The 13,672-nt window shown below is 58.9% G+C and overlaps 3 protein-coding genes across 3 annotated transcripts; all 3 read right to left on the reverse strand.

Moving 5' to 3' along the window:
• Positions 1-145: 145 nt before the first annotated feature.
• Positions 146-3,485, reverse strand: SLS55_007469 (putative NRPS-like protein biosynthetic cluster; the record flags this gene model as incomplete). The annotated part of the gene is made up of 3 exons (XM_066778887.1): positions 146-3,070; positions 3,123-3,180; positions 3,232-3,485. The coding sequence occupies 3 exons, from the start codon at positions 3,483-3,485 to the stop codon at positions 146-148; spliced, it is 3,237 nt and encodes a 1,078-aa protein (XP_066631324.1).
• Positions 3,486-7,836: 4,351 nt separating this feature from the next.
• On the reverse strand, positions 7,837-9,506 carry SLS55_007470 (uncharacterized protein; the record flags this gene model as incomplete). The annotated part of the gene is made up of 6 exons (XM_066778888.1): positions 7,837-7,871; positions 7,927-8,621; positions 8,688-9,049; positions 9,168-9,283; positions 9,343-9,369; positions 9,419-9,506. The coding sequence occupies 6 exons, from the start codon at positions 9,504-9,506 to the stop codon at positions 7,837-7,839; spliced, it is 1,323 nt and encodes a 440-aa protein (XP_066631325.1).
• Positions 9,507-10,752: 1,246 nt separating this feature from the next.
• On the reverse strand, positions 10,753-11,953 carry SLS55_007471 (putative secondary metabolism biosynthetic enzyme; the record flags this gene model as incomplete). The annotated part of the gene is made up of 3 exons (XM_066778889.1): positions 10,753-10,782; positions 10,847-11,830; positions 11,900-11,953. The coding sequence occupies 3 exons, from the start codon at positions 11,951-11,953 to the stop codon at positions 10,753-10,755; spliced, it is 1,068 nt and encodes a 355-aa protein (XP_066631326.1).
• Positions 11,954-13,672: the final 1,719 nt, after the last annotated feature.

The following is a 13,672-nucleotide window of genomic DNA, read 5'->3' on the forward strand; positions in this document are numbered from 1 at the left end:
TTCCACTTGAGCGTTGAACTTTTGAAATCCAATTAACGATCTTCAGTAGTCTATCGATGTTCCCAAAAAACGCCTTCCGGTCTAAATGCTCCAGTCTAATTGCTCCATTCTATAGTCCAACTACCATCTCTTCATCGTTCGCACGTTAGAATTGCCACTGCTCCATCCAGTTCTCGAACAGCTTCCCATCGACCGCCTTCAGCTCCTGCAGGCACGGGCTCATCGACTGCGTGTGCGTCGTCGCCATCGGCGGCAGCGCGCCGCCCTCCATCTTCAGGCCGTCGTAAAAGTCAATCAGCTTGACGCCGGGCTTCCTGGCCACCTGGTCCGCGTCCGTCAGCGGCACGCGCCTCAGCTCGTCCAGCCACTCGTCAAAGTCGACCGCCTCGACCACCCTGCCGCGGGCGCCGTACCACTCGCGGATGACGGGCACCAGCTCCTCCCAGCGCGCGGCCCGCGGGTTCTGCACGTGGAAGACGTCGAGCCTGTCCACCTCGCCCTCGACGATGCGCTCGTGCTCGCGCACCTTGGCCAGCGACACCTCGACGACGGTGCGGCCGGCGGCGTCCATGGGCACCCAGTCGACGAGGTCCGAGTTGCCGAGGTGGGCGGGCACCTTGCCCATGCTGACGCTGGTGCGGACCAGGCTGGGCAGCCACTCGTGGCGGTTCCACACGCCGCGGCCGCGAGGGCCGCCCAGCTGCCCGCAGCGCACGATGCTGGCCGGCACGCCCGCGCGGCGCGCCGCCTCGGCGAGGATGCGGCCCGCCACGTGCTTCGACTCGCCGTAGCCCTGCGGCAGCGGCGTCGCGTCGTCGGCGAAGAAGGCCTCGGGCACGGGGCCGGCGCCCGGGTGCAGCTGCGGGTGGTTGCCGACCGACGCGACCGACGAGATGAAGGCGACGTGGGCGCGGTGCGCCGACGCGAGCGAGAAGTCGACGACGCGGCGCACGCCCGACACGTGCGTGGGCTCGTACGAGGCGAGGGCGTGGTTGAAGTCGACGGCCCAGGCGTTGTGGATGAAGAGCGTGGCGGCCGCGGCCATGGCGTCGTAGTCGGCGCGGGACAGGGCGAAGAGCGGCTGGCTGAAGTCGGTCTTGAGGAAGGTGACGTGGTCGAAGTCGGCAGGCTCGCCGCGCTCGGCGAAGGACTGGGCCTGGCGGGCGGCGGCGGTGGCGGGGTCGGAGCGGTTGAGGCAGTAGACGCGCTCGACGTCGGGCGAGGCGATGAGCTCCTGCAGGATGAAGTTGCCCAGCGCGCCCGTCGAGCCCGTCAGCACGACCGTGTGGCGGGCGGGCATGGGCGGCAGGTGGGCCGCCGAAGACGTGTTGGGCAGCGTCTCGGTGTACTTAGCCACCATCTCGGCCATGGCCGTCTCGCGGGCCAGCTCGGGCAGCTTCTGGCCGTCGTCGGTGGCCGACAGCTTAGCGACGAGGGCGTGGGCCAGCTTGTTCACGGTGGGGTGGGCGTAGATGTCGCGCGGGACGACGGCGGCGTCGCGGCTGCCGACGCCGTGGTCAGAGGCCTTGACGGCCGACGAGAGAGCGCTGGCCAGGGCCATGGCCTGCAGCGAGTCGGCGCCCAGGTCGAAGATGTCGGCATCGTCGGTGGCGTGCGGGTTGTTGGCGAAGTTGGTGATGACGAGCCGGAAGGCGGTGCGCAGGAACTGCTTGGTGGTGTCGACGTCGGCGTCGCGGTCGAAGGCGCCCAGCTGCTCGGTGAAGGCCTGGCCCTCGTTGAGGTACAGCGCGTCGATCTCGGCGTCGTACGTGGCCACGGTCGCGCGGCGCTGGATGGAGCCCTTGGCGGCGCGCAGGAAGGGCTTGTCGCGCTTGGTGAAGGCGATCTTGTTCTTCCACACCTGGGCGTGGGCGGGCGCGTCGCGGTTGGCCGTCTCCACCGCCGGCCACACTTCCTCCAGTAGCTGCGCTAGGTCCTGCTTGCCCGCCGCATCAACCCTCTCCCAGTCCGGCTCGATCAGCAGCGCGGGCTGGAACCGGCTCTGGCCCACGACGAGCGCGCCGCGCACCAGGACGTGGTTCTCGACCGTCTTCTCGAAGCTGACGGGGTTGAACTTCTCGCCGTTGCTCAGCACCAGCACGTCGTCGCGGCGGCCCTTGTAGCGCCACAGGCCGGCCTTGGTCGGGTGCGCCTCGAACAGGTCCTTGGTGCGCCACTCGGCAATGTCAGGGAAGGTGTAGAAGACGCCCAGGTAGCGCGGGTCGGCCAGCGGCTTGACGACGCACTCGCACAGGCCCTCGCCCTCGCCCGCGTCCTCCATGACCACGCCCGAGTAGGGCGACCACTCGAAGTACTGCCAGTCGCTGGGGTCGCGGTTGATCAGGCTCTGCAGGAAGCACGCCTCGGTCGAGCCGATCATCGACGTCAGCCGCGTCACCTGCGTGATGCGGTCGCCCGCCTCCTTGGCCAGCGGCGCTCCTGCGAAGAAGACGTACTCCATGGTCGCCAGCGCCTCCAGCCCGTGCGGCGTCTCCGAGATGTCCTCGAGCACCGACGGCGCGAACAGGCCCGACCACGGCTTCTTCAGCCGCAGCATGTCCATGGCCATCTCCGCCGTCGGCATGCGTCCCGGCGGCGGCAGGATCAGCGGCCCGCAGTAGATGGACTTGAGGATGGTGATGATGCCCATGGTGTGGAAGAAGGGCAGCATCGTGAACAGCGGCTTGTTGGTTGTCATGTACGTCGCCAGCGTGTTGAGCCGGCCGCGCGGCGCGTCCATGAAGCGCTGGTGGTCGAGCGTCGCCAGCCAGCCGTTGGTGATGTAGATGGGCTTGGGCAGCCCGGTACTGCCCGACGTGTGCAGCACCAGCACCGCCTCGGATTGCGAGTACGGCCGCTTCTCCACCGCGACGTTGCGGTAAGGCCTCTTGGCGCCCTCGAGGATCATCTCGTCGAAGCTCGGGATCTGGTGCCCCGACAGCTCCGGGTGCTCGCGGAACGCCTTGAGGTTCTTGTCCACGCCGTCCGTGTACAGGTAGTGCTTGCACTCGGTGCGCTGGATCAGGTTGATCTGTCCGTCGTCCGAGTTGCGCAGCGACGGGAGAAGTGCCTGCGCCCAGCCGTCAGTGATTGCTGACGCGTCGCCATGGGGAGCCACCTACCTTGCGGTTGGCCTTGATCATGGCCAGGATGACCACCGTATATCTCACGTCGTTGATACTGCCACCCCGTTAGATTCCGATCCTCTCATACGTTGGAACTAGACCCTACCCAAGATATGCCACGGTCTCCCTAGCGGTCCCTGCGCCAATGGTCTTCTCAATCCATCTTGCCATTCCGTCGACGGCCTGGGCAAGCTCGTGGAAAGTGATGTCCCGCCATTGGCCGTCAATCTCATTTGTTTGAGGGACGGAGACCCAGGTGCGGAATGGTGAGGAAGCCGCCAGCTCGTCAACACGACGGGTGATGAGTCTGTCGGCGAAGGGAGAAAGGCCTCCAGAGTAGCTTTCCGAGATGGAACCCATGGTTGAAGAATTAGATGGAATGGACTGGCTTGAGGTGGCTTGAGAACGATGGAAGACCGGGCGTTTGCTGTGGTTGTTGATGAGGGTTGAGCTTCGCAGACATCCTGCGCTTTTATACAAAGTCGCGCCGGACAGCGCTCTGGCTGGTTGTATGCTCCTCAGCCCGTGTTTTCTCCGTGCGTGTAGTGAAAGCTGCAAGCACCATCAGTTCTCCCGGTTGAGACATTTTCGAGAATCCGCAGTGCTGGAACAATGGAGTACGGGTTCGGCGTTCGTGCTCGGGCAGGTAAAGGGGGGAGCATACAATCGCACGCGTTGTTTCACGGAAGCTACCCATGGTCTGCAGCAGGTACCCGCCGGGGTCGTTGCGGTTCGGAATGAGCTCGGGGATAGGTGGCTGATCGGGAGCGGGTAGGGGATCTCTGTGGTGTTGTTCTCGCAGGCCCTGGCTGGTGATCGAACTTCGCTTGGGTCCCCTTTTTCGCCAAAAGAATTGGCCTTATCTTTCCATATCGCTTGACAACCAAGCTCTGAGATCCAGAAGTGGAGATTGTCCTGGGCACGGTCGATGGGCTGGCGTCGAACTGTGGACAGCCATCCCTGAGCGCCCCGACACGTCATCCAGAGCGCCCTAGGCAAATCACGACGGCCCTGATTTGCTCGAAAGGAGTCGAGCCAAGCCTCCCAAGCCCGTGAATTGAGCTTGATTGCTCGGGTTCCGTGCATCCCGACGTGAGGCGCAAGGGTCGGCCCGCACCCGATCGAGGGGCCATGACGAAAAAAGACGCATGGCTGTGTAGACGCTGTTTCACTCCAGCCGGCCCACACTTTAGGGAGATCCTGGTGGATGGAATGCCTTGCATCGGCGTCCTGGATGGGCCAACGGAACAGTGGAGTAGCCTCGGTAGTCGGACTTCTCTCGCACGGGAGCGGGGCATATGAATACCAACGGCTCCGCCCTGGTGGGCGCTTATGGAGGGGAATCATGCAACTGTCTTCTCATTGATGATGGGAACCCATTGCTCATGCCTGCAGAATCACACCGAAGCTGATAACAAAAGCGGAGGGTGAAGTGATAGTGACGGCCGCTGCATGTCCCGGTCAGACGAACATGGCTCTATACTCTTGCCATGTTTCGTTGCATGGTGCCATTCTTTCAAATTTCACGTAGACGGAATGCAGGTGCAAGCAACCACGTTCCAATTACAGTCCATACGGGAATGTGGGCTGTCCGATGCTTACATGCATACTGTCGCCGGGCAAGTGCGGCGCGCTGCAGTTCTGATTGGTTGGATCGAAGGACCGTCTTATGACGTCGACTCACTCCATGTCGCCTTCTCCCAACCCTACATAATATCTACAGATCATCATGAGCATGATGCAACAACACAAGTTGCACGGCATTTCGACGCCGCTATCGGAGGGAGCCCAAGAAAGACCGCAACAGTGACTGCCGCAGAGAGCGAGCATGAGCATTCGTCCGGACGAAGGCCCGCCGGTGTAGTATCTCCAGAAAATTACTTCAGTTCCCTGTGCGATGTGCTTCCCGAATCGAGCGTGAACTCTGACCAACACATGCTCCTGAGTCAAGGCAGATCAGATGCGCTACTTATTCAAGCGCAGAAGGATTCCCATCGTCATTTCGTAAGGCTTAGCGAAGGCTCGGCTCGCAACTCCCGTCGTAGATCACACATTAAATACGAAGCTCTCCCGCAGCCCCTATGAGAGCCATTTGGTCCTACCACAATCTTTGCCTCATTTTGCTTCTTTCTATCACTGCTACTGCAGTCCAATGCACCAAATTCTGCGATTTTGAGAGCAGGATATAAGACTGACAAAGGTCTCAAGGCAATCAAGGTCAGCTAAAGAGTGCAGCACAAGTTAGATGCTTTGAATAGAGACGTTGAACTGAACTCTGGAAAATCTGCTCCAGAAATGATGCAGTTGCATCTGCACGCCTTGCCCTTTCTTAACTTAGGGGCTGTGTTTAGCTCTTGTCTGTCTCGAATCGAGCAGATAGTCGAGGCCCCTAACGAGATCCAGACCATTACTTCCTATCGTCTCAAATGATTAAAATCCCTCATACCAACCCCTTTTCAATGGTCCTGTTTTATTTCTTATTTTTAGCTCACCCGGGAGCAAACATGCAAGTCCCAGAAGATGGTGTGCTTGATGGACGTTGGCACGGACGCGTGAGCGCTTTTTCGTCCAAACACCGCAGACCGACATCCCAAAGTTGTTGCTGGATCTTTCACTGCGAAGGGGCGCAACCACCCAGATTCGTAAACACCGCAACGATCTAAATCCAGACGTCGTAGACAGGCCGCGAATTCTGCTCAACACTGCTCAGATCCAAAGCACAGATCGACGTGCAGCACATTGCCAAACCCAACGTTGCCATTACCCACCAGCGGCCAGTCCGGGATGTTCCGGACACTTTTCCGCTGCTTGAAAGCGTTCCGGTGACCCGCCCGCGCCCAAAACACGTCAGAAGGCTCCTGTAGCCGTCGATGTAGCGGTCGAAAGCCTCATCCCGTCCACACACCCTCATCGACACAGGACTCCGACGCGGTTATTGTGAGGCACGGGACTCAAGCAGTCTTCGGGCTCGGGGGCGTGCGGTGCTTTTGATGTTTCTGCGGTCGCTAATGCCCGGGACCATTTGACCCATCGATCAAGGAACGATCTGGTGTGAGCGAGCTGGCTGTGACTGGCACTCGCGCGTACGGTGGTGTCTGGATTGGCAACGTGATGGAGTCGGTGGTCTTGAGTAGCGCGCCTGTGGCTGCCAAAGCGATGTCGACCGAGGCAAATGAGAGGAGCCGGCGTCCATCATTAGCTCAATCTGTTTTCGGGACGGAATCTCAAGTAAAGGAGACATTGTTCGCAGGAACGATAGCTGAAGAGCAAGATAGCTTCGGAATCATCTGCATCTTTCAGGATGGGTGGTGGAAGTTTCTGCTGTCGCGTTGAAGTTCTCGCGCAATTTGTGTGGTTGTTGTTACGTCATAGTGCCTGCAATGCTGCGCTGAAGACACTACTGAAAAGGGTTAACAGCGTTTAATACGAAGAATCGATTAAGCAGACTTCTTCCGTATGACCCTTTCACACGCCAGCCAGCCCAGCCTCCGCGAAAGATGAGATGAAATGCCGAGGTTCTACATCTGCCTAGGTATGTACTTGACGTTCGCAGGTCATGGAAGCTTTGTGTCGGCATTTGCGGATTGAGAACACCACCCTTCGCCCCAGGCCTGAAGCGTTACATCAGCGTCTTGCAATGAATGGCGTGCTGCTTGGCAATACACTTTCTCCAATTCCCTTTCTTCTTCTCCGTAGTCACCGTACGGAGGCGTTTAAATGAATGAATGTCTTGTCTCAAACAAGCTTTACTTCCGACGAATGAAATGCGGGCAATCCATGTCAAGTCGCCGATTGGCCCGCTTTCTCACACGCCGCTTGTACCAGAGGGATGCCTTTACCAAATTATTCTGACCAAGGGACGGCTGGACCTTGGCAATAGAGTAATCCTGCCGTATCAGACGACTCTTGGCTTGTCTTGGCCACAATGCTTACGCAGGTTGCCTGTCGTGTAGACTGGCTGCGACGATTCCAGATGGTCTTTTTTTGGAGGGCTGCCAAGACCGTAAGCAACGAATGAAGGAGTCCCTGATCCAGACTCAGACACGGTATGCGAGTATAATCACATTTCATCAGCGCGTAACAGGGTCGGCATCATGCACGCGCATAGGGAGAAGGGTCAACCGGAAAAGACTTGGCTTGCGCACTTCGCCTGCATCATAGAAGTTCGGTTGAGATTGAAAGTGGTATCGTGAAGCGTTATTGTAGTATATTTGCCCGTCATACGGTGCTTTTGTATCTAAAGGAGAGATTTCAGGAATGTGGAGGAGGTACAAGGAATCCAGCAGATTCAAGACCGGCGAAGGCCAAGTGGGCCGTTAGACGAGGTCTCTACTTGGCTAGTCCAGAATCACCCCCTTCTGCATATCCCGAAGATCGAGGTTTTGTTCTCATGAAATATATAATTATACACGTGTTCAAGCGTTAAGGAAAGTTCATTTCGTTGACAAAGCACCTCTAACCTCTACTCCCTTGTTTCCTTGGGTGTGCAGAACGAGAGGGGTATCGGAAGTGCTTTGCATGTGGTGTTCGCGTTCAGAGACAACGGAATGGCTTGGTGACGAAAGACTGGTTGGCTATTCGACGGCCGCCACCAACATGTACCATGAGGATGCACTGCATCCTCGGTTCATGTGTTTTCCGAGTTCCTATCGCGGCTCATGAAAAAAAGAGATAGGAGAGGTTCTGGTCTGTGTTTGCCCAAGCTCCTGGTCTAAGCGAAGGCACCGACGATGGACATACCGGCAGCTGTAGAAAATCAAATTAGCATCCTGTTTTCCGAATGAGGGAGAATGAGACTTACCGCCCATAAGAACGAAAATGAACGCCCAGGTCTTGTCCTTCTTGCTCATCAAGGCCTGCGCCTCCTCAGACAGGAAATCCTCCGCCAGCAAGTCCACCAATGCCGCGTAGATTAGCAGGCCGGAACTAATCGCGTTGAACGCGCCCACCATGATCAGACCAAACGCGCTGTTGATGTCGAACGAGTTGCGCGCCAGCAAGCCGATGGCCTGACCGAACGGCGCCGTCGTGCCGAACGCGACAACGAGCAACCATGGCTTGTACGAGCCCTTGGGATACGGCACAGCGGCGATACGGCTACCCAGACCCAGACCTTCGAACGTCTGATGGAACATGATGGCGATGAGCAGGACGATGAAGCCGTCGACGGTGGCGGATACAGTGATGCCGACGAAGACCGAGTGGAACAGGATACCACCCTCGAGGATGGTGATGTTGAGAGACATGCGCTTCAGCACCATCGGGTCGACGGCGCCCTCGCCGCCCTCCTCGAGGTCGTGGTCGTCGGCGTCGAAGAAGGAGACTTCCTGGTCTGTCGCCGAGGCTTGCTTGTTCTCGTAGCTCGGCAGCGTCGAGGCCATGCGGCGGTCGATGATGTCGAGCATCTCGTCGCGCTGGCGGACGTACTGAGAGTAGAAGGCAACGAACCAGGAGGGCATCTCCGAGGGCTGTTGGTTACCCATGGCGAGCTCATCCCTAGCTTGGGCGTCAGCATCCTTGCGAAGGGGGCAGGGTGTGAAAGGAGCAGGAAGTCAGGCTTACTCTCTCTCGCGGACGTAGGCCTGCTTGGCCTCATCCCAGGCGTATGACTTGTCGAAACTTTCCTCGGAGTCCGTCCGGCTGATCGGCTCCAGCGGCTCACGGAGCGGGCGTGCTGGCTGGGCAGAGGTGAGGCCCTCCTTCTTGGTCTGGGCGGGGCCGTGGACGTGAGCCGGGGCATTGATGCCGGCCCCAGTGGGGCCGCCGTGGCTGTGCCCGCCCATCTTCGAGTTGAGCCACATCTCAAGCACGAACAGGCAGAATAGGGAGCCCATCATGATCACACCAGGCAGAGCAGGGTAGTCGTCGGTGAAGAGCGGCGGGAGGCATGGGTCATTAAGCGATGCGAAGGCAGTAGGGAGCAACTGATTGGTTTAGAGTAGTTGATTAGCTTTCTTTCATTTCACCAACACCAACCAAATCACAGTCACGTCAAAGGTTCAAGATCAAAACCTCAACAGTGCGGAGGCAGAGTACACGTACGTGAACGAAGGCGGTGGCAATCAGGACGCCAGTACCGAAGTGTTTGCAGAAGAAGAAGGCCTTGGGAGGGATCTTCAGCTTAGGGAACTTCTTTGCCACAACTGGAAATGCGGCTCCTGTCTGTGCGTTAGATGTGGCTCGAGCGGGGTTTCAGTATCGCGGGTATATTGCATACCGCTAATACTAGCAAAGACGACAAGGACTGGGAGGCGTTAGCAAACCCCTTGGTGACGGCACTGGTGGGTACTCACAAAGAGCGACGACATGAATGCCAAGGTCGTATTCTCCGCCAGAACCGGGCTCGCTGCCGCACTGCGGACGCTGCTCGGTGTCGGACATGGTGAAAGAATGGTATTAGGGCTCCAGGCCGCGGTGGTAAAGGGTAAGGGGGAAAAGATCAAAAGAGCAGCACCAGCTGCTGGTAGTACAACGAGAAGGGAGAGAAGGGAAAGGGTCAAAGGGACAGACTCAAGCTGTCATTAGCCGAAAAGGAAGGTATAAAAAGGGTGGAAAGAAGGGAGGGTGCAGGTCAACTCAGCCGGGAGGAGTGCATCCGATGGAAGCTTTTGATCCGAGCGAGTGATGCGTTTCCTTTATGAAGCGCGCCAGCACCTTGACGCAAGCTGATATTTCTAAACGACTATCGGCTATGGTGTTGATTACCAAGGATGCTCGTGACAGAGGGCGTGTGTGGAGTGCAGCAGGTGGGCGTAGGGGCCACGGCGCGGACTGCAGCCGCGTCAATCCGCGTATAGGAATAGGCGGGCCCAGCAGGCGTTGAAGCTTCTTTTTTTTGGGCGGGGTCGCCGGTTTTCGACATGCAACGCAGCAGACTGGGCCGATCGGTATCGACTAGGCTCGGTTGGTGTGCGGGCCTAGCACATCTTGAGACGCGGCTATGCAGATCCTGGGCACCGGCATCCCCTTCTTGGCTGTTACTGTTCCAACAACAGCATCTGCATGGAAGCATGGCAGCGGGCGCTCGGAGACACTAGCGCGAGCGGAGAAGACGCGTCCCGAGTCGATGCTTGGAGCTTGGCGGGGTGGCCTGAGGCTTGACCGCCCTCCCAACCACTCACGACGCACCCTTTGGCGGCTCGCAGCCTCTTGCCAAGCGCTTCCCGGGCCGGCAGCGCGGCTGGCAATGCAAATGTGCAAAGTGTGAGTGGCGCGGGGCCCCGTGCGGCGAGAGCGATCGCCCGGATGTGAGACGGCGCCAAAGCGTCCCCAGGTCCTCCTCTGCAACATCTGTGGGTCGTGATGAACAACACCAATCCCCGCCGGCCCAGTCTTATGTGAGCTTGTCGTGTTGCAAGACTTTTAGTTCGGAGAAGATGCACGCAAGATGCACGCTCCTCGACGCGCAAGTTGTCGCACTGAGAGGTTGATTGCTGCATGTCGTGCTGCCGAGACCCGCTCATCTGCCCACAAGCCCAAGGCGAAGCTTCGCAGCGCGCATCACAAGGCGCAATTGGACCCGGCCAAAGTCAGCCTCGCGGCTACGACTGCTGTGTGCGTCGCATGAGCATCACGGAGAAGCGGCGCCAAGCAGTCGTCAAACGTCTTCGTTGCATCTTGAATGTGTCTACATCTTGATAACGTACTTGCCGGTAACCTGAACCGACCAAACTGTCAGCTGGAGCCGAAGGGAGAGATCTCAGAGACGGGCTGTCACCCACCTGTCCGGATGCGCTCTTCTTGGCCATCTCGGTTAAGTCCTCTAGCCTGGCCGTCTGCACGATAGGCGTGACCTGTTGCCGATCCACAAATTCCAAGGCCTCGAGCACGTCGCCGCGCGTTCCCACTGCGGATCCAATAATTCGATAGCCGTGGTCGATAAAGCTCAGCGGATGGAGGTTCATAGTCTGCGAGGGGGGAGGGATGCCAATGCAAACCATGGTGCCGAACGGCGCCAGCATGCCGAGCGAGGATTGATATGCAGCACCGCTTCCTGCCGTCACAAGAACCGCTGATGCTCCACGACCCTCCGTTGCCTCCTTCACAGCCGCTGCCACGTCCGACGCCTTCGTCACATCAATGTACGCCTCCGCGCCCAGGCTCGAGCAATACTCCCTTTTTTGCTCGCCGGCATCCACTGCAACGACGCGGAACCCCATGGCTTTCGCATACTGAATTCCAAGCGCACCGACACCTCCACCGGCCCCAGGGATAGCGACGAAACTGCCGGGAATGGCACCACAGATCTTAAGGGCCTTGTAGATGGTTAGGCCGCCGCACAGAATAGGGGCTACCTGCTCGTCTGAGAGCTTTTCAGGCAGTCTCATGAGGTAGCGGGCCGGCACGACCGTGTACTCTGCGAAGGTGCCGTCGACCTTCCGTCCGGACTGGACGGCGGCGTAGCAGCGCGTCTCTCCGCTCTCATGCATGCACATGGCGCATTCGCCGCACACATCGCGCAGCCAAGCGACGCCCACGCGCTGCCCCAGACGGACTTGGGCCTCGGACAGAGACGAGCCGAGCTTGACGACGCGGCCGATGCCCTCGTGGCCCAATATGGGTCGCACAGGGCCCAATTCGCCAGAGGCTAGGGCGAAGTCGGTGCCGCACACGCCCGAGGCAGTCAGGCGGACGAGGACGTCGTTGGGGCCGGGAGCCGGGAGCGGCAGGTCCTGGACCTCGAAATGAGGCTCGTTGCCCTGCTTCTGTGGGCAGACAAAAGTGGTTAGTGGTGTGCCGGAGCTGTGCTCTCCTGGCGGTCACGAATGGCATACCACGACGACCGCAGCGCGGTGAGTAGCAGGGAGACCGTCTTGACTGGCAGTCATGTTGCAGTCGAGGTGGAATTAGAGGTTGTTTACCGTCGGAGCACGGGATGCTTTGGGATGGTGGCGTCGCTGCGCCCGTGGTTGGAAACGAAACTGGAACAGGGGACAATAATGCGGGGAGTTGGATCACGAAAAGAGCAGGCTGCTTGAGGTGGTTGAGGTCTGAGGTCATGCACAGGATTGGATTCGGTAATTGTGAATAGCCGCGTGCATCCGAGGTTTGACGGTGCCTGAGAGGAGCGATGGAGTGGGGGCGGAGGCATGGCCGGGGGCGAGGAATGGCTTCCGGCAAGCGAGGAGTTGCCGGCGCGTGAGCCGGTGGCACAGCAAACGGCGGTAGGTGGCGGCGCGTCAGGACAGGAGCGCGCAAGAGAAGAGAAAGAGCAGCGTTTCTGCCGACCGTGCGGCGCTTGGGGCTCCGCAACCCTCATCCGGCCCGACCACGGCCGCCTTGGCGCATGCCTTGTTGCCTGATTGCTTTGCCCATGGCCGCTGCTTCCCCACAAACACACCACGTCGCCTTCCACTTGCTTGCAACACGTCTCAACCTTTTCTCTCCCTCAATTGCCACACCACAGTCTTCGTCCCTTTCCTCATTTTTGTAATTTTTGATCAGTACAGCGAGCACAGTAAACCGCTCGCCCCCGGCTCCATATCGCAGTTCCATCACCGCCGGCGCCGCCTAACAAGCGGCCCTTGGAAGCACCTCTCTGGTCGCGCGAAGTGGTGCTGCACTCATCACCCATGCTCGATTCTCTGTGGAGGCTTCCTCGCTGCGTGCATGATACACAGCTTCTCCTTACTGCTCCTCAAACGCCCCTACCTTTACACCATCAGTGCTGCCGTGCTCCGAATCCTCACTGCAGGCCGGGCTAGGATGTATTCCTAACCCGCAACAAGCCGCAGCCCATCTCGTCTCGGTATAGTCACGGCTAATTGCAGAATTAGTCTGCTATTGCCAGTCTCCCTGCCACAGTTCTGACGAAATAAGCGGTCGGCGAACTCTGGCTGTTTTCACTTTCACCGGGCTTCAGTTCGCTTGCCTCCACCGGAGCCATGTGGTGGGCGGCGCGCAAGTTACGATGAAGTCTCTGTGGAGCCATCTCTCAGCGACCGCCGACCCGGATTTCCTATCCTGCACCCCCGTCTCCTTCGGTCGGTAAGGTACTCCCTGGGATGGATTTGTGCTCACGGGTCCCCGCATGCCCAATAAGTTGGACATTTGATGGTTGAAAAGAAAGAGGTTGCACACCTCGATGGTCTGCGGAGGCATGCTCTCTATCTAGTGTCACGCGATCGCAGTCTGGTCGTTGGGACATGGTCTGAAAGCTCAAGGACCCAGAACAGCAGACCGCTACTTGACGACTTTTCGACAGCTCTTCACGATCGACACGAGCATCCGTACGGTCAACTTGGAACGTCATGGATGCGTGTAGGTTTGCATTGCGGGACCACGCAATTCTCTTTGCCGCTGTCAGCGCGCGTCCTTGCATCCAGACACACGGGTCTTCCCACTGTCAGCAGCAGCCTGCCTCTGGCTGACGGAATGTGTGATCAAGGCTCAACCATGTCCGATTCTTTGCTTCCCTCCGTAGAGTCCACTCCCTGCCACCCATCCAGCTGCGACCAGCATCCTTAGCCTGGCCGTTTGTGACAAAATGCTGCCATGCGACGGGTACGCCCTTTTCTTCCCGCTCCCGCCTGGGGTGCTGATTGGCT

The sequence above is a fragment of the Diplodia seriata genome, assembly GCF_021436955.1.
Source record: "Diplodia seriata strain FDS-637 chromosome Unknown scaffold_7, whole genome shotgun sequence".
Taxonomy (NCBI): domain Eukaryota; kingdom Fungi; phylum Ascomycota; class Dothideomycetes; order Botryosphaeriales; family Botryosphaeriaceae; genus Diplodia; species Diplodia seriata.